This window comes from Schistocerca nitens, chromosome 2, assembly GCF_023898315.1.
Source record: "Schistocerca nitens isolate TAMUIC-IGC-003100 chromosome 2, iqSchNite1.1, whole genome shotgun sequence".
In the NCBI taxonomy this organism is placed as follows: Eukaryota; Metazoa; Arthropoda; class Insecta; order Orthoptera; family Acrididae; genus Schistocerca; species Schistocerca nitens.
Window position 1 is genome coordinate 401873802 of NC_064615.1, and position 25002 is coordinate 401898803.

The 25002-nt window shown below is 47.0% G+C and overlaps 1 protein-coding gene across 1 annotated transcript in view; it reads left to right on the forward strand.

Annotated features, from left to right (window-relative positions):
• The window catches only part of LOC126236250 (axin), a 266422-nt gene that overhangs the window by 129586 nt on the left and 111834 nt on the right, over positions 1 to 25002 (forward strand). The window contains 3 exon segments of the mRNA XM_049945400.1: positions 1824 to 1971; positions 2074 to 2092; positions 2095 to 2184. Of these exon segments, the coding sequence (XP_049801357.1) occupies positions 1824 to 1971; positions 2074 to 2092; positions 2095 to 2184 (257 nt within the window).

Sequence of the window (25002 nt, forward strand, 5' to 3'; positions counted from 1 at the left end):
ACTTTCATCAATTCAAACATTGCTTTCAGTGCCTGTAATATTAGCATAGTCTAAAGTAGTAATACGATCCTTGTTTATTTTAGGACCTAGTGCTGCATGAGGTGAAGCAACAATTTTTCTTGGCAGTGCTTTCCAATTGAGCCCACTAACTTTTTTGAGAGCATTATTTTCTTCCCCCAAGCCATCCGTTACTTTGACTTTTAAAGAATCGGCTGCTCATGAATGCCATGTCTGTCTGTGCTTGCTTTACAATTCAATGGCCCTTCAAGATTTTCATTAAATTGATTTGCCTTTTTGTGTAGAATAGAACCAGAAGTAGGTTCTCCTTGTGATCTTTTTGTGTAAACCGCTTGTAAACAGTATCCTCTAAGTCCGTGTTCATGGTGAGCTTTACTTAGTTTTACTTGTTGATCTACCTGTAGCATCAAGCTTAGATATAAAACTTGTGATGCTCATAATTTGTTCCTAATCCACATATGTTGTCTTACAAACTTTGTAGTCTAGTCATTAGATAATTTTGTTGCAGGTTCACCTTCTTAAATGTTTATTAATCTCATATTTATCTCTCATAGAACAGACAACACATTTACATTTAGGCATTTTATATCATAATTTTACTTAACGCAGCAAGGTTGACACAAGTTTGTTAAGCAATTGTTGGGTTGCTGATGTTTAGATAATTGACACACTAATTTAATGGGAGGTATGTAAATTCGAGAGAGGAGCTTCCATAAAACACCTGAAAGAATTGTGCTTATTCTCTCTCTCTCTCTCTCTCTCTCTCTCTCTCTCTCTCTCTCTCGTCAGGTACACTAAGTCTTATTTTTAAAGTTGTGGCAAGGTACATTTTATAAAAGGTTGATCTTTGAAGTTAAAGAGAATGTTCTTTCTGTCCTTTGTAAGTTGTAGAGTTTGGAAGCTGCTTGTATGAACTTGTGTGTTTAATATATGGCATTATCTGAAGAAACAAACCTCAGTCTTCCACTTTACTGATTCGTTACTTTCCAACTGTCAGGTCAATTTCAGGATTTCCTATTATTTTCTAGCCAAATGTCTTTGTACTACTGGTGATCAGTTCCATTTTATGGCATTCTGTTTCCCAAAGGCTAGTTTGAGTTGAACATAATTGTGTTCACCCTTGTGACTTCTGTGTAGTAGGTTACTATTGTTTTCAATTTACATAAGTATTTTAAATCTTTTGAGGTTTCTAGTCTAAAATTTGCAACATCGTATCTATTTAGGATGTGTGTGTGGAATTGTAATCTGTACAAGGATAATTAAATATTTTCTAATCAGCTTTTAAATTCTGAATCAGAAATGAATCTGTGTGTGTTTGACAAATGTTGGAAATTGCTGTTTTCTATTATTTTAGTATTCTGTTCCGCTTTACCTTAAAAGTATTAAAATAAAACCAGAATTTTTTGTGATTCTTGATTCAGAGAGAAATCCCGTCCATTAGTTGATCAAATAGTCCAAGGGTGTACTTTTGGAGAGCACAATAATTTGGCGATCAGACTGACATCAGCACTCTTGATAACAGCAACATGTCTGACCTCTGAAATATTGTGCCTCATGCACCTTATGAACTAGCATTATACCATGGACCGTTCAGACTTCTGTTTTTTGGCACGCGAGGCAAAATCTGTAACATATTACATGTTTTTCAAATACAAAGTCGGATGGATTTTACCAGAGGTTGCAGAAAACTGCAATTACTCTCTTGATTTTTGTTTCTAGTTGTAATACTTTTCTTTTTCTCCTCCAGTTTTTGCTTAAAAGTTATACTATTTGCTACATAAATATTTTATTTATGTTTGCTCTAGTGATGGAATGTCAGTTGGTCGTGCTCGTTCATCCAAGAAGCAATATATTCGCCACTGCAAGCAGATCAAGGAGAGTGCTAGCATTAATCGGGACCCTTACATGCATTACACAGTTATACCTCGAACACAGCGAATCTTGAAGGAGCAGGTGTGTAAAAACTGTTATTCTACAAATATTATATGCTGCTGAAAATGTGATGAATCAGTTTGAATTCAACTACTGTTATAACAAATTCATTCATTTTTGAAGGTTTATCCAATGAATCCAGATGATTCGCTGCCATATTGATTGAGAAACTCGAGGCTGTGAAGCGGGAACAGGATGCCCAAGAAAAACTTGACAGAAAACTTCAAGAAGTAAGTGTTTAACTGTGTTTACAGTAGGTATACTTAATTCTGAGTCCTACAAATACTGTAAATAGAAACACACAAGATGCAAAGCCACATAGTAATCTAAATTATAGGGTCCTAAATTAGAGCAGAACCTTTCATAAACTGTAGTTAACAGTATATAACCGATATTTATGTAATACTAGCAAACACAGCAATGCTTCACAATTGCTACATATCTATCAAAATTGGATATACGTCGTGTCTCTCCCTTCCCTCCTCTTTCTCCGCCTCCTCCCACCATCTCTGTCTCCGCCTCCTCCACCATCTCTGTCTCCGCCTCCTCCACCATCTCTGTCTCCGCCCTCCTCCACCATCTCTTACTCCGCCTCCTCCTCCGCCCCCTCTTACTCCGCCTCCTCCGCCCCTCTTACTCCGCCTCCTCCGCCCCCTCTTACTCCGCCTCCTCCGCCCCCTCTTACTCCGCCTCCTCCGCCCCCTCTTACTCCGCCTCCTCCGCCCCTCTTACTCCGCCTTCCTCCGCCCCCTCTTACTCCGCCTCCTCCGCCCCCTCTACTCCGCCTCCTCCGGCCCCTCTTACTCCACCTCCTCCGCCCCCCTCTTACTCCGCCTCCTCCACCCCCTCTTACTCCGCCCTCTTCTTTCTCCGCCTACTCCCGCCCTCTCTTTCTCCGCCTACTCCGCCCTCTCTTTCTCCGCCTACTCCGCCCTCTCTTTCTCCGCCTACTCCGCCCTCTCTTTCTCCGCCTACTCCGCCCTCTCTTTCTCCGCCTACTCCGCCCTCTCTTTCTCCGCCTACTCCGCCTCTCTTTCCTCCGCCTACTCCGCCCTCTCTTTCTCCGCCTACTCCGCCCTCTCTTTCTCCGCCTACTCCGCCCTCTCTATCTCCGCCTACTCCGCCCTCACTTTCTCCGCCCTCACTTTCTCCGCCCTCACTTTCTCCGCCTACTCCGCCCTCTCTTTCTCCGCCTACTCCGCCCTCACTTTCTCCGCCTACTCCGCCCTCACTGTCTCCGCCTACTCCGCCCTCACTTTCTCCGCCTACTCCGCCCTCACTTTCACCGCCTACTCCGCCCTCACTTTCTCCGCCTACTCCGCCCTCTCTTTCTCCGCCTACTCCGCCCTCTCTTTCTCCGCCTACTCCGCCCTCTCTTTCTCCGCCTACTCCGCCCTCACTTTCTCCGCCTACCCCGCCCTCACTTTCTCCGCCTACCCCGCCCTCTCTTTCTCCGCCTACTCCGCCCTCGCTTTCTCCGCCTACCCCGCCCTCTCTTTCTCCGCCTACTCCGCCCTCGCTTTCTCCGCCTACCCCGCCCTCTCTTTCTCCGCCTACCCCGCCCTCTCTTTCTCCGCCTACTCCGCCCTCTCTCTCTTCGCCTACTCCGCCCTCTCTCTCTCCGCCTACCCCGCCCTCTCTCTCTCCGCCTACCCCGCCCTCTCTCTCTCCGCCTACTCCGCCCTCTCTCTCTCCGCCTACCCCGCCCTCTCTCTCTCCGCCTACCCCGCCCTCTCTCTCTCCGCCTACTCCGCCCTCTCTCTCTCCGCCTACCCCGCCCTCTCTCTCTCCGCCTACCCCGCCCTCTCTCTCTCCGCCTACCCCGCCCTCTCTCTCTCCGCCTCCTCCGCCCTCTCTCTCCGCCTCCTCCGCCCTCTCTCTCTCCGCCTCCTCCGCCCTCTCTCTCTCCGCCTCCTCCGCCCTCTCTCTCTCCGCCTCCTCCGCCCTCTCTCTCTCCGCCTCCTCCGCCCTCTCTCTCTCGGCCTCCTCCGCCCTCTCTCTCTCGGCCTCCTCCGCCCTCTCTCTCTCGGCCTCCTCCGCCCTCTCTCTCTCGGCCTCCTCCGCCCTCTCTCTCTCGGCCTCCTCCGCCCTCTCTCTCTCGGCCTCCTCCGCCCTCTCTCTCTCGGCCTCCTCCGCCCTCTCTGTCTCGGCCTCCTCCGCCCTCTCTGTCTCGGCCTCCTCCGCCCTCTCTGTCTCGGCCTCCTCCGCCCTCTCTGTCTCGGCCTCCTCCGCCCTCTGTCTCTCTCTCGGCCTCCTCCGCCCTCTGTCCCTCTCTCGGCCTCCTCCGCCCTCTCTCTCTCTCTCGGCCTCCTCCGCCCTCTCTCTCTCTCTCGGCCTCCTCCGCCCTCTCTCTCTCTCTCTCGGCCTCCTCCGCCCTCTCTCTCTCTCTCGGCCTCCTCCGCCCTCTCTCTCTCTCGGCCTCCTCCGCCCTCTCTCTCTCTCGGCCTCCTCCGCCCTCTCTCTCTCTCGGCCTCCTCCGCCCTCTCTCTCTCTCGGCCTCCTCCGCCCTCTCTCTCTCTCGGCCTCCTCCGCCCCCCCCCTCTCTCTCTCTCTCGGCCACCTCCGCCCTCTCTCTCTCGGCCTCCTCCGCCCTCTCTCTCTCGGCCTCCTCCGCCCTCTCTCTCTCGGCCTCCTCCGCCCTCTCTCTCTCGGCCTCCTCCGCCCTCTCTCTCTCGGCCTCCTCCGCCCTCTCTCTCTCGGCCTCCTCCGCCCCCTCTCTCGGCCTCCTCCGCCCCCTCTCTCGGCCTCCTCCGCCCTCTCTCTCTCGGCCTCCTCCGCCATCTCTCTCTCGGCCTCCTCCGCCATCTCTCTCTCGGCCTCCTCCGCCATCTCTCTCTCGGCCTCCTCCGCCATCTCTCTCTCGGCCTCCTCCGCCATCTCTCTCTCGGCCTCCTCCGCCATCTCTCTCTCGGCCTCCTCCGCCCTCTCTCTCTCTCTCGGCCTCCTCCGCCCTCTCTCTCTCTCTCGGCCTCCTCCGCCCTCTCTCTCTCTCTCGGCCTCCTCCGCCCTCTCTCTCTCTCTCGGCCTCCTCCGCCCTCTCTCTCTCTCTCGGCCTCCTCCGTCCTCTCTCTCTCTCGGCCTCCTCCGTCCTCTCTCTCTCTCGGCCTCCTCCGCCCTCTCTCTCTCTCTCTCTCGGCCTCCTCCGTCCTCTCTCTCTCTCGGCCTCCTCCGCCCTCTCTCTCTCTCGGCCTCCTCCGCCCCCCCCTCTCTCTCTCTGCCTCCTCCGCCCTGTCCCCTTCTCTCTCTCTCTCTCTCTCTCTCTCTCTCTCTCTCTCTCTCTCTCTCTCTCTCTCTCTCTGCCTCCTCCGCCCCCCCTCTTTCTCTCGGCCTCCTCCGCCCCCCCTCTCTCTCTCCCGGCCTCCTCCGCCATCTCTCTCTCGGCCTCCTCCGCCCTCTCTCTCTCGGCCTCCTCCGCCCTCTCTCTCTCGGCCTCCTCCGCCCTCTCTCTCTCGCCCTCCTCCGCCCTCTCTCTCTCGGCCTCCTCCGGCCTCTCTCTCTCGCCCTCCTCCGCCCTCTCTCTCTCGCCCTCCTCCGCCCTCTCTCTCTCTCTCTCGCCCTCCTCCGCCCTCTCTCTCTCTCTCTCTCTCGGCGTCCTCCGCCCTCTCTCTCTCTCGGCCTCCTCCGCCCTCTCTCTCTCTCGGCCTCCTCCGCCCTCTCTCTCTCTCGGCCTCCTCCGCCCTCTCTCTCTCTCGGCCTCCTCCGCCCCCCCCCTCTCTCTCTCTCGGCCACCTCCGCCCTCTCTCTCTCGGCCTCCTCCGCCCTCTCTCTCTCGGCCTCCTCCGCCCTCTCTCTCTCGGCCTCCTCCGCCCTCTCTCTCTCGGCCTCCTCCGCCCCCTCTCTCGGCCTCCTCCGCCCCCTCTCTCGGCCTCCTCCGCCCTCTCTCTCTCGGCCTCCTCCGCCATCTCTCTCTCGGCCTCCTCCGCCATCTCTCTCTCGGCCTCCTCCGCCATCTCTCTCTCGGCCTCCTCCGCCATCTCTCTCTCGGCCTCCTCCGCCCTCTCTCTTTCGGCCTCCTCCGCCCACTCTCTCTCGGCCTCCTCCGCCCTCTCTCTCTCGGCCTCCTCCGCCCTCTCTCTCTCGGCCTCCTCCGCTCTCTCTCTCTCTCTCGGCCTCCTCCGCCCTCTCTCTCTCTCTCGGCCTCCTCCGCCCTCTCTCTCTCTCTCGGCCTCCTCCGCCCTCTCTCTCTCTCTCGGCCTCCTCCGCCCTCTCTCTCTCTCTCGGCCTCCTCCGCCCTCTCTCTCTCTCTCGGCCTCCTCCGCCCTCTCTCTCTCTCGGCCTCCTCCGCCCTCTCTCTCTCTCTCGGCCTCCTCCGCCCTCTCTCTCTCTCTCTCTCGGCCTCCTCCGCCCTCTCTCTCTCTCTCTCTCTCGGCCTCCTCCGTCCTCTCTCTCTCTCGGCCTCCTCCGCCCTCTCTCTCTCTCGGCCTCCTCCGCCCTCTCTCTCTCTCGCCTCCTCCGCCCCCCCTCTCTCTCTCTCTGCCTCCTCCGCCCTGTCCCCTTCTCTCTCTCTCTCTCTCTCTCTCTCTCTCTCTCTCTCTCTCTGCCTCCTCCGCCCCCCCTCTTTCTCTCGGCCTCCTCCGCCCCCCCCTCTCTCTCTCCCGGCCTCCTCCGCCATCTCTCTCTCGGCCTCCTCCGCCCTCTCTCTCTCGCCCTCCTCCGCCCTCTCTCTCTCGCCCTCCTCCGCCCTCTCTCTCTCGCCCTCCTCCGCCCTCTCTCTCTCGCCCTCCTCCGCCCTCTCTCTCTCTCTCTCGCCCTCCTCCGCCCTCTCTCTCTCTCTCTCTCGGCGTCCTCCGCCCTCTCTCTCTCTCGCTTCCTCTGCCCTCTCTCTCTCTCGGCCTCCTCCGCCCTCTCTCTCTCTCGGCCTCCTCCGCCCTCTCTCTCTCTCGGCCTCCTCCGCCCTCTCTCTCTCTCGGCCTCCTCCGCCCTCTCTCTCTCTCGGCCTCCTCCGCCCTCTCTCTCTCTCGGCCTCCTCCGCCCTCTCTCTCTCTCGGCCTCCTCCGCCCTCTCTCTCTCTCGGCCTCCTCCGCCCTCTCTCTTTCTCTCTCTCGGCCTCCTCCGCCCTCTCTCTCTCTCTCTCTCTCTCGGCCTCCTCCGCCCTCTCTCTCTCTCGGCCTCCTCCGCCCTCTCTCTCTCTCTCGGCCTCCTCCGCCCTCTCTCTCTCTCTCGGCCTCCTCCGCCCTCTCTCTCTCTCGGCCTCCTCCGCCCTCTCTCTCTCTCTGCCTCCTCCGCCCTCTCTCTCTCTCGGCCTCCTCCGCCCTCTCTCTCTCTCTCTCTCTCTCTCTCTCTCTCTCTCTCCCTCTCTCTCTGACCTCTCTCTCTCTCTCTCTCCGCCCTCTCTCTCTCTCTCTCTCTCTCTCTCTCTCTCTCTCTCTCTCTCTCTCTGCCCTCTCTCTCTCCCTCCGCCCTCTCTTTCTCCGCCTTCTCTTTCCCCGCCTCCTCGCCCCTCCTGCCTCTCTTGATCTGCCTCCTCCTCCTGCCCCTGTTTCTCTGTCTCCTCCTCACCGTCTTGGTCCGTCTCCCCTTCCCTCCTTTCTCTGCCTTCCTCCTCCCCCCTCTGGCTCCTCCACGCCCCTCGGACTCCTCCGCGCCCCTCTGGCTCCTCCCCCCCTCTGGCTCCTCCCCCCTCTGTCTCCTCCCCCTCCCCCCCTCTCCCCCTCTGTCACCTCACCCTACCACCTCTGGCTCCTCCCCCTCACCCCCTCTGTCACCTCCCCCTACCACCTCTGGCTCCTCCCCCTCTCTGGCTCCTCCCCCTCTCTGGCTCCTCCCCCCTCTGGCTCCTCCCCCCTCTGGCTCCTCCCCCCTCTGGCTCCACCCCCTCTCTGGCTCCTCCCCCTCCCCCCTCTGGCTCCTCCCCCTCCCCCCTCTGGCTCCTCCCCCTCCCCCCTCTGGCTCCTCCCCCTCCCCCCTCTGGCTCCTCCCCCTCCCCCCTCTGGCTCCTCCCCCTCCCCCCTCTGGCTCCTCCCCTCCCCCCTCTGGCTCCTCCCCTCCCCCCTCTGGCTCCTCCCCTCCCCCTCCCCCCTCTGGCTCCTCCCCTCCCCCTCCCCCCTCTGGCTCCTCCAGCTCCTCCCCCTCCCCCAGCTCCTCCCCCCTTTCCCCCCTCCGGCTCCTCCCCCTCCCCCAGCTCCTCCCCCTCCCCCTCCGGTTCCTCCTCCTCCCCCCTCTGGCTCCTTCCCCTCCCCCTCCGATTCCTCCTCCTCCCCCCTCTGGCTACTTCCCCTCCCCCAGCCCCTTCCCTCCCCCCTCCGGCTCCTCCCCCTTCCCCCTCCGGCTCCTCCCCCTTCCCCCTCCGGCTCCTCCCCCTTCCCCCTCCGGCTCCTCCCCCTTCCCCCTCCGGCTCCTCCCCCTTCCCCCTCCGGCTCCTCCCCCTTCCCCCTCCGGCTCCTCCCCCTTCCCCCTCCGGCTCCTCCCCCTTCCCCCTCCGGCTCCTCCCCCTTCCCCCTCCGGCTCCTCCCCCTTCCCCCTCCGGCTCCTCCCCCTTCCCCCTCCGGCTCCTTCCCCCTTCCCCCTCCGGCTCCTTCCCTCCCCCCTCCGGCTCCTTCCCTCCCCCCTCCGGCTCCTCCCCCTTCCCCCTCTGGCTCCTCCCCCTTCCCCCTCTGGCTCCTCCCCCTTCCCCCTCTGGCTCCTCCCCCTTCCCCCTCTGGCTCCTCCCCCTTCCCCCTCTGGCTCCTCCCCCTCCTCCTCCTCCTCTTATTCCTCTTTCTTTGTCTTCCTCCTCTTATTCCTCTTTCTTTGCCTTCCTCCTCTTATTCCTCTTTCTTTGCCTTCCTCCTCTTATTCCTCTTTCTTTGCCTTCCTCCTCTTATTCCTCTTTCTTTGCCTTCCTCCTCTTATTCCTCTTTCTTTGCCTTCCTCCTCTTATTCCTCTTTCTTTGCCTTCCTCCTCTTATTCCTCTTTCTTTGCCTTCCTCCTCTTATTCCTCTTTCTTTGCCTTCCTCCTCTTATTCCTCTTTCTTTGCCTTCCTCCTCCTCTTCTTCCTCTTTCTCTCATTGTCTTCCTCCTCCTCTTCTTCCTCTTTCTCTCATTGTCTTCCTCCTCCTCTTCTTCCTCTTTCTCTCATTGTCTTCCTCCTCCTCTTCTTCCTCTTTCTCTCATTGTCTTCCTCCTCCTCTTCTTCCTCTTTCTCTCATTGTCTTCCTCCTCCTCTTCTTCCTCTTTCTCTCATTGTCTTCCTCCTCCTCTTCTTCCTCTTTCTCTCATTGTCTTCCTCCTCCTCTTCTTCCTCTTTCTCTCATTGTCTTCCTCCTCCTCTTCTTCCTCTTTCTCTCATTGTCTTCCTCCTCCTCTTCTTCCTCTTTCTCTCATTGTCTTCCTCCTCCTCTTCTTCCTCTTTCTCTCATTGCCTTCCTCCTCCTCTTTTTCCTCTTTCTCTCATTGTCTTCCTCCTCCTCTTTTTCCTCTTTCTCTCATTGTCTTCCTCCTTCTCTTTTTCCTCTTTCTCTCATTGTCTTCCTCCTTCTCTTTTTCCTCTTTCTCTCATTGTCTTCCTCCTCCTCTTTTTCCTCTTTCTCTCATTGTCTTCCTCCTCGTCTTCTTCCTCCTCCTCTCATTGTCTTCCTCCTCCTCTTCTTCCTCTTTCTCTCATTGTCTTCCTCCTCTTTCTATCTTTATCTTTGTCCTTTTCCTACTCTTATTTCTCTTTCTCTCTTTGTCCCCCTCTTATTCCTATTCCTCTCTTTGTCCTCCTCCTCCTCCTGTCCCCTCCCTCTGTCTTTATCCATCATCTCCTCCCATCTCTCTGTCCTCCTCCTCTTTCTCCCACTGTATTTCTCCTCTCTCTTTTCATCTTCTCTCTGCCCTCCCCTCTCTCTGACCCTGAGCCTTGTTTATTGTTATCACAAACAGAAACTTGATTGAGAATCTGAACTAGCTTAAAATTAGTGGGTAAATTGGTTGGGATCATTGGTATACAGGGTGTGCGAGCAGCTCTTCCAGCTGCAGGATGTGTGAGGATAGTGACTTCAGTGGCAGTGTTTTGCATAATTTAAATCTGTGAACAAGTAGGATTACTACGTTTTGTATGACTCAGATTCTGCAATAGCATTCTAATGCCGTCCGCGGTGGTCTAGCGGTTCTAGGCGCACGGTCCGGAACCGCACGACTGCTACGGTTGCAGGTTCGAATCCTGCCTCGGGCATGGATGTGTGTGATGTCCTTAGGTGAGTTAGGTTTAAGTAGTTCTAAGTTCTAGGGGACTGCTGACCACAGATGTTAAGTCCCATAGTGCTCAGAGCCACTTGAGCCCAGCATTCTAATAATAAGATGATAAGCCATAAATATATCTTTCCTGTTTTCTGTTAAAAGTGACTACCAAGAAGGAAAACGAAGCAGCACACATCATTGTGTATTCATAAAGAGAGAGAATATGTATGGAAGAAACATAGCTAAAGCAGACTGTGAGAAAGGAAACTAATCCCCCTATTAGTTCAAACAGACTGTGAGACAGAAAACTAAATCACACATTCACACAGCACAGCGTTTCCTTTCTTGTGCTTGGTTTTAACAGTAAACCTGTACGTTGTTGTTTTAAAAAATCTGGTCTGTGTCTTTCCGAACAATTATGAGAATATTGTGTAAAAGTTTGAAGTAAATCAGTTGAGAACTTTTCAATTTGTTGAGTAACAACGTTAAACAGCATCTTGTCTTAATATAAAAGGGGGAAGTCAAAATGTAAAAGACACATTTCCAGTTTTTCGCTGTAGGGTTCGATAAAAATGCTACTATCCAGGGCCGGAGTATTGTCATCTGCAATAGTTCCATACAATGTGCCACTCCTATTGTCACGTTAGTTGTTTTATTGTAGTAGACCATGAAACATGGCAGCTCCATAGTCAGTCTACTTCAAGGAGAAATGATGGCAGGGTGATTTGCTTTTTGTTTGCGAAAGGCGCTAAACTTGCAGAAAAGCAAGCGCAGTATAGATACAGCTGTTTATCGCGAAGCAATATATATGAATGGATAGAGTGCTTCAAACAGGGAAGATCGCATAGGCAGTCGTTATCAACAATTGAGGACAATTTGCAAGTCGTTGAGAGTACGGTTATGAGAAACAGTTGAATCACAGTGGACGAAATTGCCAATATTTTACAAATAAGTCAGCATATTCCATCTTGCATGACACGCTAAATTTTTGGAAAGTGTATGCTAGGTAGGGAAGAAAAGAATTGTCAGCACAGCATAAGGCGCAAAGGATGGACATCTCTCTTAAACATTTGGCCTATTATCACCATGATGGAGATGTATTTTCACAGCAAGTCATTACTGTAGATGAAACATGGGTGCATCATCATGAACCGAAAAGTATGGTTGAGAGCATGGTTGGAAACACGTATCATCACCAGAAGTTAAGAAAATTAAACATCAACCATCAGCTGATAAGAATATGCTAATACTATTCTGGGACATGGCAGGTGTTGTAGCAGTTCATTAAGATTATGCTAACACTATTCTGGGACATGGCAGGTGTTGTAGCAGTTCATTTCACCCCAAGAGGCAAATCTGTGAACATAAAACTATTGTGATGTGTTGTGAACGAAACTGAAACTTGCTATCAGATCGAAATGTTGTGAAAAACTGTCATCTTGCAGCAAGATAATGCTCAGCAACGTTCTGCCAAATGAATGGCCAAAACAATGAAGGAGTTGGGACTTGAATTGCTGGAACACTCTTCATGCAGTCCAGACATGGCTCCAAGCAATTTCCATATGTCTGGACCATTGAAGAGAGTGCTGAGGGGAAGAAGGTTTGCAACCGATGCAGAATTCATTGATGCAGTGCAAAATTGGTTACAAATGCAATTAAAAATCTTTTCTCCTACGGATTAAAAAAAGCTATTGAGATGTTGGAGAAGGTGCATTGAAGAGCAGGAAGGTTATGCAGAGAATTAATTAATGTATGTTTCAGTTTTCTATCGTTAGAATAAATATTCCTTTTCTCAAAAGCCCCTAAGTTTTTGATCTCTCCCAGTAGTATTATAGATTTCCCTTTGAAATATTCTAGAATGTAATTAAGTTACTGAGTGTGTAAGTGTACAGATATCTATCCTGTCCTAACAGATCAAATCCACCTTTACATATATTTGCTCCAGTGAGTTAGTGTAACTGATGGGTAAGCTCTGTTTTAAAACAAGGTTATGGCCCGCCATTCAGTTTGGCATCAAAGCGTTCATAATGAGAAGGGTGCGAGTGTATGTATTGTGCATGATCAGGTATAAAGTTTATTAGTTTGTAGAACTCTGAGGTTAATTGGATGAAAGGCAGGGATTGACTCTTAAATTAAAGCCAACTGTAAAGAACCTACCAGCAATGGTTAACTCAATTCAAAAGGTGTTAAGTCAATGAAGGCAATTGCAGACAAGTACGATTAGGCTCATAGAATAATCTTGCTTGCATTTAAAGTATAATAAATTGAGTGCTGTCAAACCAGTGTGAACTTCATAACCTCATCTTCTTAACGATAGTGTTTTGGTGGGAGCGTGATTAGAAATATCAGAATTGTAGATACGGCATATGGTGGCAGGTACACAATTAAGAAATTCTTCTAACTGGCACATTTACCTTGGTTGTAAGTTCACCCTCAGTGCTGTTGTAATCATTAGGTTCAATTGCCTACTGAAATTCCGACAGCCAAAAAACACATGAGTTTACTCGACAAAAAATAGGCCCGCAAGCAAGGTTGGCTCTGGCATTGGCATGCTCGCTCTCTTTTCCTAGCCTCTCCTAATAAGATGAAAGCACCTTGTTGTTATACCAGTTTTCTCCAGGACATAGGGCATAAATAATTCTCTCACACCCTGTTGACATTTTGTTGTCTTGCTGGTGGTATTTGACTGATGACATAAAAAATGATGATTCAGGTTGTTGCCATCCTGCCCGAAGCTAATGAATGATCCTTAATCCCGAACTTAATAATTGGTACAAGGCTTCACATGAAAAAAAATTTGGAAAATATTTTTGGAATTTCATAGTTCTGACTATATGTTTGGTATTGGAAATATTTGCCATACAAACCAGCCTTCCAGATTAGGATTTGAAAGCAGATCAGTTAACTGATAAGTAATGACTTTGTCTGGCATCATATGTAGATAATATTTTTGTGAGAGTACATGGTGCAAAGTGAAGTAAATCATATCATTTGTTACGCCTGCTTCTATAATTATTATCTGTATTATCTTGAGGGAAGAGTTTTATGATATCACTAAGTGTGAAATAAGTATATTAATGTTTTATCATAATTTGTTATTCTCATTTACTTGATGATGGTAGTAGTTTGTTATTTTATAATGTTGTTTAATTTCTGGCAACATTCTGGCCTGATAAACTATTACAAGCCTCAATTATGAGAAGAAAAGTTGCTACAAACCATATAGCGGAGATGCTGAGTCACAGATAGGGACAACAAAAAGACTCTCACATTTAAAGCTTTTGACCATTAAGACCTTCGTCAACACTACACACACACACACACACACACACACACACACACACACACAGAACTGCAGTCTCAGGCAACTGAAACCAGTTGCCTGAGACTGCAGTCATGTGTGTGAGTTGCGCGCGCACGCTCGTTCGTGTGTTTTAATGTTGACGAAGGCCTTAATGGCTGAAAGCCTTAATTGTGAGAGTCTTTTTGTTGTGCCTATCTGCGACTCAGCATCTCCGCTATATGGCAAGGAGCAACTTCCCTTCTCATAATTGTTACATTCCAACTTGGATTTTCCATTATTTGGTATTACAAGCCTCAGGATTACATGCTTAAGGACAACTATTGGCATGGTTATCACCTGTTCATAAAAGGCACAGGTTGTTGATTTTATAACGTATTGTCATGATCCATATCATAACAAATTGTTTTACACATTGAGTAGTAGACAGGCACAACGAAAAGATTTCTACACACTAAGTTTTCAGCCAATGTCTTCTTTAGACAAGAAAGGAAAAAACACAAACATTCGCACAAGCAGGTGCCCCCCCCCCCCCCGCCCCCCCTCACACATGCACACGCGCGCCTTCTGTCTTCAGTCACTTTAGTCAGACTGCAACTGTTGTGTTGAACAATAGCAGCAGTTTACAGTGGAGTAGGGAAGGGGGAGGGATAGCAGAATACGTATAGTGGAAGAGAAGAGTGCTGCCTGGTGGAGTGTGCAGGGACTTGTGTAGGAGGAGGCATGACAAGGTTACCAGGGCAGCCTCATGAGGGGGGTGGGGGGGGAAGAGGAGCAAGAGAGTAAAAGGTGGATGGGGGCATTATTGGCAGAAAGCGTGCACAATGAGGTGGGAGGAGGGGGGGGTGAATAGGGAGGAGGTTATAGAACAGAGGGGGGCAGGAATGGCCAAGTGGAGGTTGTGAGGATACTAGGTTATTGTAGGCCAAGGCCAGGGTAATTTCAGGAACACAGTGTGTATTGTAAGGATGACTCCCATCTCCACAGTTCAGAAAAGCTAGTGGTGGAGGGGAGGATCCAGATGGCCCAGATTGTGAAGAGCCATTAAAATCAAGTATATGTCTATGCACATTAAATCCACCAGCCACCAATAGTACTTGCATTTTGACAACTACCATCCCTTCCATGCCAAAAATTCCTTTGCCCAGTGTGCTGAAGGTTTTCCAAAGACCTTCACAGGCAGGCACTGTCCCCCAGACCTAGTCCACAAATGGATTTCTTGCACCATATCCCCACAGACCCCCAATCCTCCCACAACCCCCAAGAACAAGCTACAAAGGAGTGCCCCCTTCACCACCCAATACCACCCTGTACTGGAACTACTGAACAGCATCCTTCATCAAGGCTTTGGTTATCAATCATTGTGCCCTGAAATGAGGGACATACTACCCAAGAGCCTTCCCACTCCTCCTAAAGTGGTGTTCTGTCACACATTGAGCCTCCACAACATCCTGGTCAATCTCTGTAAAAAATCCCAGCCCTTTGCTACAGGGAACATACTCCTGTGGAAGTCATTGGTACAAGACCTGCCCAATCCACTCGCCTCACACTGCCTATTCCAGTCCTGTCACAGGCTTATCCTACCTCGTCAAAGGCCATCTTGGGCCAAAATTGTTCCTGATAAGTCCTTCATAAACTGTTCTAAACTGTTTATTTACTGCTAATTATATTTGCAAGGCCTCTGAAAGGTGCCCCTACTTTGGACCATGTACCTGTTCATCACAAGGCAGCCAACAGAATTTTGCTAGTCTTCTTTTATACAGGTGTTTCATGTCTCAGTTGTTTCCTTAACCTCTTATAAACTATAATACAGATCTACCGGAGAAGATGTAATGCCCACTTCCAAGGAAACCAACAGTCAATCAACTGTAGAGGGGGGTGGGGGGGGGGGGTGGATGGGTGCATTAAAGACACCTGGAGTGAAGGAGGAATATGCCTATACAAATGGTGAGGTAAGGAATTACAACATGGGACATTTGACAATGTCCACATTTTCTACTGGTTTGGAAAGTTGCTTTTCCACTAAATATGAAAGGCATTTGTTTCTGTTTAGATTATCTGCATGGCTGAAACCTACCATTTCAGGTACACTTAACTCCATCTTTGACACGTCAGTATTAAAAGAGTTCATCATATCATTCCATGGTTGAAGTGAGTACTGAGGTCTGTTGAAACCCAGATTTGTGTGGATTTGTGTCCGTCTCTCTGTGCATTTGTCTCATCATGTTTTTCAGAAGCTTGCTGGTTTCATCACCAAAAATTTGTTTCCCACAATAACATAGCTGCTGCTTTTTTCTTCACCCCATATCTACAAGGAGTTGGCATGGTGATTATTGGATTTGGCATTGTTAATGTTAGAGGGTAGCCAGATGCCCGTGCGTCCTGTCATCACCCTTTTCTCCTGCAGGGTGGACTTTATGTACCCAAACTGTGTGTGTCTAGCCTCATCCCTGTGAAAGTGTGTGAAAGTTTTCTAAGTATTTGTCAGTCATGTAAACCAAGGTGAAATGTACTAGGCATGTTGACAAAGCTGTAGTAATTAAAATTCCAAAGAAAGCAGGTGCTGACAGGTGTGAATATTTGTGAACTGTAAGTGTAGTAAGTCATGGTTGCAAAATACTAACTCAAATTCTTTACAGAAGAATGGATAAACTGTTAGAAACCGGATCAACTTGGATTTCAGGGAATTGTAGGTGCACACAAGGCAATATTGACCCTACAACTTACCTTAGAGCACTGGTTTAGGAAAGGCAAACCTACTTTATAGTGTTTGTAGACTTACAGAAAGCTTTTGACAGTGTTAGCTGGAATACTCTCTTTGAAATTCTGATGGTAGCAGGGGTAAAATACAGGGAGTGAAAAGCTTGTACAGGAACCAGATGGCAGTTATGAGTGTCAAGGGACATGAAATGGAAACTGATTGAAAAAAAAAAAAAAAAAAAACTGAGACAGGGTTGTAGCATACCCTCAGTGTTATTCAATATGTATACTGAGCAAGCAGTAAAGGAAACCAAAGAAAGATTTGGAATAGGAATTAAAGTGTAGGGAGAAAAAATAAAAGCTTTGGGGTTTGCTGATGACATTTTAATTCTGTCAGAGGTAGAGGTAGCAAGGGACTTGGAAGGGCAGTTGAACAGATTGGAAAATGTCTTAGAAGGTGTATATAAAATGAACTCCAACAGAAGCAAACAGTGATAATGGAATGTGTTGAACTAAATCAGGTGAAAGTGAGGGTATTAGATTAGGAAATAAGATACTTGAAGTAGTATATGAACTTTGATATTTGTGTACTAAAATAATGATGGCTGAAGTAGTGTGTGTTTAAAATGTAGACTGGCAATGGCAAAGAAAGTGCTTCATAGAAGAGAAATTTCTTAACATTGAATATAGATTTAAGTGTTAGGAAGCCTTTCTGAAATTATTTGTGTGGAGTGTAGACATGTATGGAAGTGAAACGTGGACAATAAACAGTTTAGATAAGAAGAGACTAGAAGTTTTTAAAATCTAGTGCTACAGAAGAACACTGAAGATTAGATAAATAGACCATGTAACTAATGAGGAGGTATTGAACAGAATTGGGAGAAAATACATTTTGGCACAACCTGACTAGAAGAAGGGATTGGTTGATAGGACACAGTCTGAAACATCAAGGGATCACTAATTTGGTATTGGAGGGAGTGAGAGGGAGGGGAGGATAAAAATCATAGAGGCAGACCAACAAATGAATACAGTGAGCAGATTCAGAAGGATTTAATTTCCAGTTGTTACTTGGAGATGAAGAGGCTTGCACTGGATAGAGTAGAATGGGAGAGGTCCATCAAACCAGTCTTTGGACTGCAGACCACAACAACAAGAACGACATGCTGCAATTACTGTACAGCATTCTAACAGAGATAACAGTTTTACTCAACAAATTCACAGTTCCTGATATTTTTGTGCAACAAATCATACCAAAAGCTTTGCAGTGTGGAGAGTTCATTAATGCGATGCATCAGTTAAACTGTGTAGAACGTACAATAGTACAAATACGAAAACCACCAAATATCACAACTTCACAAACACACAAATCAGTGTGCCACCTGCTCTGTTTGCTTCTATCAGTGAATCTATGACAACATAAAAATGTGTTTGTGGCATAAAACAAATTACTGATAATGCTTATTTCAGCATTTATTTGATTGTGAATGCAGTTTGCAGCAACAGTCTGATTTTTTTTGTAGTGTGAGATCTAGGTTATGTTGAAAGAAGATGAGTACCACGATCAACTCTGGGTACAATGCTACAAATAGACAGCTTAGCTTGCGCCCCACATGCATTGCTAGTTGCCTTCAGCAAATCAGCCAGCCGCCGGAAGGAACCAAGGATGGCCTCGGAACCCAAGTGGCAGGCATCATTCGTGCTGACATGTGCCACTGCGTGCAGCCAGTTGCACCCACATCTATATCTACGTGATTACTCTGCTATTCACAATAAAGTGACTGGCAGTGCGCTCCATAGCTGCTGGCAGGGCCTCTTCCACATCACAGATGAGACCTCTCATCAGGCATACTGAATGCACTCTGGAATTCTTTTCTGCCTTGTCTGCTATCTCCCTGAGGGGCTCCATCACCAACGTAACATTGGAGCTACCAGTGACTAACGTACCCACACTCTGTACTTGTCCGGACTGGGCAGGAAAATTGACCGCTGGCCCAACAGAAGAGTCATCCCTTTCTGGCTCAGAGTTATCATCAACACTGGGTAACACATCGTACCTATTGCTAAGACATTAGGAGCCAGCCGCACGGCCTGCTCCCTCTTTCGCCTTCCGCCCAGTGACATGCGAACCCACCACTGTCTGCCACCCACTCTGGAGTGAGGATAGACTGGTCAGATGTTGCGTATCAGAAGCCGCAGTGACGTCCGGGTCACTAGGGGATTCCAGTGACACCAAATGTCACAGGTCTCATCACTGGCACCACGACGTCACCACAACTTTGAGCATTAGCTAGAAGCTTGTCGACAGTAGCCAATGCAGCTTCCAGCTGCTTACGGACAGCAGCCAACTCTCCTTGTGTCTGCTCACAACAAGCACAGCCCCTAGCTGTATCGTACTGTGTGTAAAATATATATGAGGTCTCAAATGGCACTACTGAGTTTGAAAATATACCAAAGGAGAATAAAGTACACTCAAAGTTGCTGTGCAGATTTCTCACTGTGCTCTGAGACCGCAAGCTATTAAACAGAAATAATTTTCTCTACTGAAGTTGATGTATTCACAGATACCTGTTATTAGAAATCCAGTTTGCCGAAAAGTTACTGCACGAGCTAAATATTCAGACTAGAGTGCACTGATCTAAATTGTCTGCTGCCTACTAGCACAAAATTAAAACTTAGTGGCATGGCAGAGTTTCTGGCGACGGCAAATTTACACTAGGAAGCCGCCCTACCCAAGGATACTCATAAGACTTCTGCAACAACAAAAACTATGATTAATTTTCTAACCACTGGTCTACGCAGTGAAATACACACGTACAGTTCACTTCTTTGCAGAAGCATACTCTCAGCTTGGCAGCTGCCGCTACACTCAATCATATGGCATTGTTCTGGATGTCTTCTCCAAAAATTACTTTGAGCAGATAGAGAACCAACTCATGAGGGTAACTTCTTAGACCTCCTGGCAACAAACAGATCTGAAGTTATTGAATCAGTTGACGTAGAGGAAGGTATCGGTGATCATAAGGCTGTGACAGCATCTATGACGACGTGCCCTACAAGGAATGTTAAGAAAGGTAGGAAGATATATTTGCTCAGCAAGGGTGAAGGATACAAATTTCAGAATATGTCAGCAGTCAGCATCAAATATTCGGCGATGAGGACGAAGATGTGGAGAAGAAATGGAAAAATTTCAAAGGCATTGTTCAATATACCCCAGACAAGTATGTTCTGAGTAAGGTTTTAAAGAATGGGAAATATCCACCATGGTTTAACAGGTGTGTTAGAAAAGCGCTACATAAACAAAGAGCACTTCATCTAAGATTCAAGAGAAGTAAAAACCTAGCTGACAAACAAAAGCTGAACGAAGCGAAATTGAGCGTAAGGAGAGCAGTGAGAGAAGTGTTCAATGATTTTGAAAGTGTTGTCAATCGACCCAAGTAAAAACCCTAAGAGATTTTGTTCGTATGTAAAATCAGTAAGTTGTTAAAAAACATCTATTCATTCTGTCAGCAGCCACACCACACCGAAACTGAAGATAACAGAGAGAAGGCCAAAATACTGAATTCGGTCTTCCAAAGTTTTTTCTTTGTGGAAGATCGTAACACTGTCCCTCCATTTTGATGTTCGCACATTATTGAGATAACCGATTGCGGAACTGAAACGCAGCTACAATCACTTTGTAATGGAAAGGCTTCTCGGGACCAAATGAGATACCTATAAGATTCAATAAAGATTATGCAAAAGAACTTGCTCCCCTTCTGGCAGTAATTTATCGTAGATCGCTTGAGCAATGAAAGGTACCTGACTGGAAAAAAGCACAGGTCATTACCATTTTCAAGAAAGGCTGTAAGACAGATCTACACAATTATAGACCTATATCATTGACATCAATCTGTTGTAGAATTATGGAACATGTATTGTGCTCAAGAATTATGACGTTCTTGCAAAATGAACATCTCCTCTATAAAAATCAACATGGATGCCACAGAGAGAGATCCTGCGAAACTCGGCTCACTCTGTTCATCCAGGAGATCGCCAGTGCAGTGGACGACGGTGCTGAGGTTGATGCCGTGTTCCTTGATTTCAGTAAGGTATTTGACACCGCCCCGCGTTGCCGTTCAATGAAAAAAATACGAGCAATGCCAGAAGATTGTAAGAATTTGCAGAACGACGTGCAGAGAATTGATGAATGGTGCAGACTCTGGCAGTTGACCATGAACGTAAATAAATGTAACATATTGCGCATACATAGGAAAAGAAATTCACTGCTGTACAGCTACACTACTGATGAGAAACAACTGGAGACAACGTCTACCGTAAAATATGTAGGCATAACTATCTGGAGGAGCGACTTTGAGGGGAATGACCATATAAAACAGATAGTGGGAAAAGCAGGCACCAGACTCAGATTCATTGGAAGAATCTTACGGAAATGTAACTGATCGATGAAAGAAGTGGCTTGTAAGACACTTGTTTACCCGATTCATGAGTATTATTCATCTGTCTGGGATCCCTAATCAGGTAGGACTGATAGAGGAAATAAGAAGATCCAACGAAGAGCGGCATGTTTCGTCACGGGATCGTTTAGCCAGTGAGTGTTACGGAGATGCTAACCAAACTCCGCTGGTAGACTTTATAAGAGAGGTGTTGTGCATCATGGAGAGATTTACTATTGATATTTTGGGGCATCACTTTTCAGGAGGAGTCGGACAACATATTACTTCCCCCTACATACATTTCGCACTTGACCCCGAGGAGAAAATTTGAGAAATTAAAGCCAATTCTGAGGCTTACTGACAATCATTCTTCCCTCGCACTATTTGCGAGTGGAACAGGGTTGGAGGGATCAGGTAGTCGTACTGAAAGTACCCTCCGCCACACCCCATTAGGTGGCTTGCAGAGTATGATGTAGATGTAGGTGAGTTGATTGTGAATTGGTGAAACCAATGAATGTGATCCCATAAGAAGTGATCTGTCGAACTACACATTTCAACACGATTTAAACTCTTATTTTTGTCTTTATGTGACAATTGTGATGTCTGTGGTGATTTCATGTATCCTGCATTGTGATTGGCTGATGGAAGAAAAACTAGGACACAGCATGTTGATTTACGTGTTTACAAACCTGAAGTGTGGTATTTGGCAGTTTTCACATTTATACTTGCATACGATGGAAGAAACCAGTTTAATTGACAAATCAGATTAAAGATGTATACATAATGCATATTCTTCTTCTTTTGTGCAAACATGACATCAGAGATTAAAACTATAACTGGAATGGTGTTTGTTGGAAGTATGGTATCTTCATTTCTCATCGCATCATCATTCACTATGCTGGATATGACATGTCATTTTACCTTAGTGCAAGAACCTCAGCCTTGAAGGAAAAAACAGTCAAAGTCCAGTTTCAGCATTAAACAACTATCACATAAAAATATTAATAAACCACCATCCTCAGATTTATAACATTTTTATATGGAAAATTGCCCAATTTCACAAAATTTCATAAAAGTCACCAATTTCATATTATTTTGCTACAAAGATTTTTTATGTTGTGATTTTCGCAAAATTTTCCTGTCCCAAGCCATGGGCTGTGAAAGTGCTGTTGGAGTCAGCAACATTATGCTGATAGTCATATTCCTCAGCTGGGTATTCCAGTTCGCTCTTGTCCTCAATTCGATGGTAGATAGTTGTTTCATGGTCATATCCACACTGAACATTGTGTGATAGTGGGGCAGTCTACATTGAAGGTAGTGTAGTGATATTGTAATGAGGCTGGTAATTGCTACATTCACAGGTGATTTTGCTTCTTATGGATTAGGAAGTACCTGTTGCGTAACTGCAATAGATAGTGAAGCATGGATTTATAGCACAAGCTTTGTTTCTCTCTCTTCCACAGTGTTTTAACTATTGATACAAGGTGGACAGCTAGATGGAGCACAGGAATGTACTAGGATATTTTATTATATTGGTGGGATATGTAGCAAAACACCAGTCTGGCAGTGGTAGGAAATACAATTAGGAGGATATTCCTTGTTTAATGGCATAATTTGAGGAAGTCAGTGTCTTGGTATTGGCAACATCCTGCCCTATCCATTTGGGACAATCCTAACATCTAATCTTCTCTTTTTCATCTTTACGTAGAAGCTCTCCTGTCTGTGTTTGGTTACAAATAAATTTGACTGTGGAGGGGCCCATATTGAGCAAAACAGATTTTTTTTTCTTTACTTTTTTTTTGAAAATTTACTCCTACTTCCCAAAATCTACTACTTTATTTACCCATTTATTGGTCACATGCTTCTTGTCGTTCTACACAGTGTTCACTTGCCTAAACCAGATGACCCTGATTCACCCTTGTTTTTTAATAAATGTTTAAAGCTCCTTTACTGTTTGTTACATATTGATCTGATACATTTTGATGCTGGGTACTGATCTGCCTTGGGAGATGTATCCTATATAATTCCTGTTTCACTATAAATTGAATGCCATGTGCTGAATTATTTTAGCCTCACCTATAGACATGAAGCATTTTGATAGATTTTCTGCGTCCTAAGGTACTCTCTATTAAGCCATTCAGTTTAACACTGTGTACCTAGTACTGTTAACCCAAGTTAATTTTTTCGTTCCTCTATATTCATGTAGCTTCTCAGTAATTTACTGGGAACCTCAACATTGATAATTTACTCAGATATCATTTGTTCCTGAGTCCCCGTCTGTTTGGACATGATATAAATATTATTGTATATTGTACTCAGAAATTTTATATAAAATAATATTGGCGCCTTTGCTTTAATTATATTTTAAAGATTTTTGTCATAGGTTACATTATTTACTTTATTGTCATTCAATGCCGAAATAACAGGTGGTACATTGTGATGTGTAAATATCATTAATTGTATTAAAAAAAATGACAATGTTTGTGATAGTTGATACTTATAATTAAGTGGTTATACCATTATGCTTTCTTGTAGAAATTTTACTTATGACTTTACTGTAACCACTGTAATTTTGGTTATTTTTTTATTGTACAGTTATCCTTGTGTGTCGTAGTTTATGTTGATTAGTCATCTTCGAGGTTACAAGTACTTTCGCTACTCATACTATATCCAGACTCCTGTTGTGTGTAGATGATGAAGGCTGCAGTGTAATTACTTTTATTGTTCACTTCTTCAATTAGTCTTGCTAGCATGGACAGGATGAGTGCATGTTGTGTGCAAACACAGGAGAAGTTGGATGCAGTTGGCAAACAGCCGAATGTGCTTTTGATTATGGTCAGTCGTAGTCAGGTGCAGCCTCGAGGTGTAGCGCTGCATTGAAGACACCACAGGTATCGCTTGTTTTGCAGGGGATCTGTCGCCGAGGCACCTCCTAGTGTATTTGACACGATGGATCTGCTCTCACTGCAGGGCGAGTGGCAGGTGGTAACGCATTAGCACCGCTAGAGGCGGAGGGCCAATGGAAGACTGCCTGTTTGGCCTCACCTATTCATCCTGTGAGTGTACAGGTGGCACGTTCCTTAGCATGGACCTAGCAAGCACACGTGGGTAGAGGGTTGCTAGTTATTGGGAGCTCAAACATTAGGCACATTATGGAATCTTTTAGGCCAGTATTACACTTTCATATTTCTTCGACAAAGGAATATGGTGAAATATTCATCAAATTTCGTTGACAAAGATCTCTGACGTGATGCTAGAAAAGGATATTATGCTGACGTCATGTTTTTCATCAGATTTCAAGATGGCAGATAACTATTTGGTACAATGCGCTGCAATTGCTCGTACCACAATTGCATTGTGTGTGCATTTGGAAGAAAACTGGTGGAAAAAAGGAAGCACACTTACGTGAAGCCATGGGTATTATGTCAAGATAACAAAATAATCCAGCAAAATTTATTTTGAAACCTGCAAGTAGAGAACGTCAAATGTTATATAAATTACTTAAGAATGGATGATAGTGCATTTCAGTGTTTGCTTAGTAAAGTGGCTCCTCATATTACAAAACAGAAGACTCACTTGAGAAATGCTGTATGTGTGGAAGACAGGCTCACCGTGACACTACGATTTCTTAATACATGAAAGAGCTACTCTAGTAGTGCTTGAGTACCATGTTGCACATTAACCAAAATAATTCCTGAAACATGTGAAGCGATTTGTAAAGCACTAAGGGGAAAATCTAAAGGTAAATAAATGTTTAGTACGCTATTTGGGCAATAAGGACTATTTTTATTTTTGAATAATTTAATTAATAGAATTAGTGTTCCAAAACTACAAAATTAATAAATGTATGAAACATATGAAGCTCTTTTTAACTAGTGGCATCTAGAGATCAAAAATTTAAAAAAATAGAGAAGGTCAAATGTAGAGTTGAGAATTCTTTTTTCTAATTATTACTGTTATTATTATTATTATTATTATTATTATTTATTTTAGTGTGACCATCTCGTCTTTTCTCTCTTGCTGAAAAGCTGTCTGGATGTTTCCAGATGTAGAGGTGGATGGCTTTAGCTGTGGTTGTGGATGTAAAGTCGCCTGCAGTATGATCAACTTGCACATTAGCAGCCCCACCCCCCACCCCCACCCCTTGTGGGTCCAGGGGTTAGAATAGGCCTTGAGGTATTCCTGCCTGTCATAAGAAGTGGCTAAAAGGAGTCTCACATGTTTTGGCCCTTATGTGATGGTCCCCTGTAGGGTTTGACCTCAATTTTTCAAAATTTTCCCGAAGAGCGAGCCAGTTGAGGAAGGGTGCCGTACATGGTGCATAGTGTCCATCATGCGCTGAGACCTCTCGCACCCCTTGTCAACGTGGATCTGCACTTCTGCTCATTCTCCAGCTGTTGGGCGAGGTCACCCTCCTGGGTGTGTCTTCCTCCATCCTCTGTGCAGTATCGCTTTCTGCGCTGTCTACGATAATGGA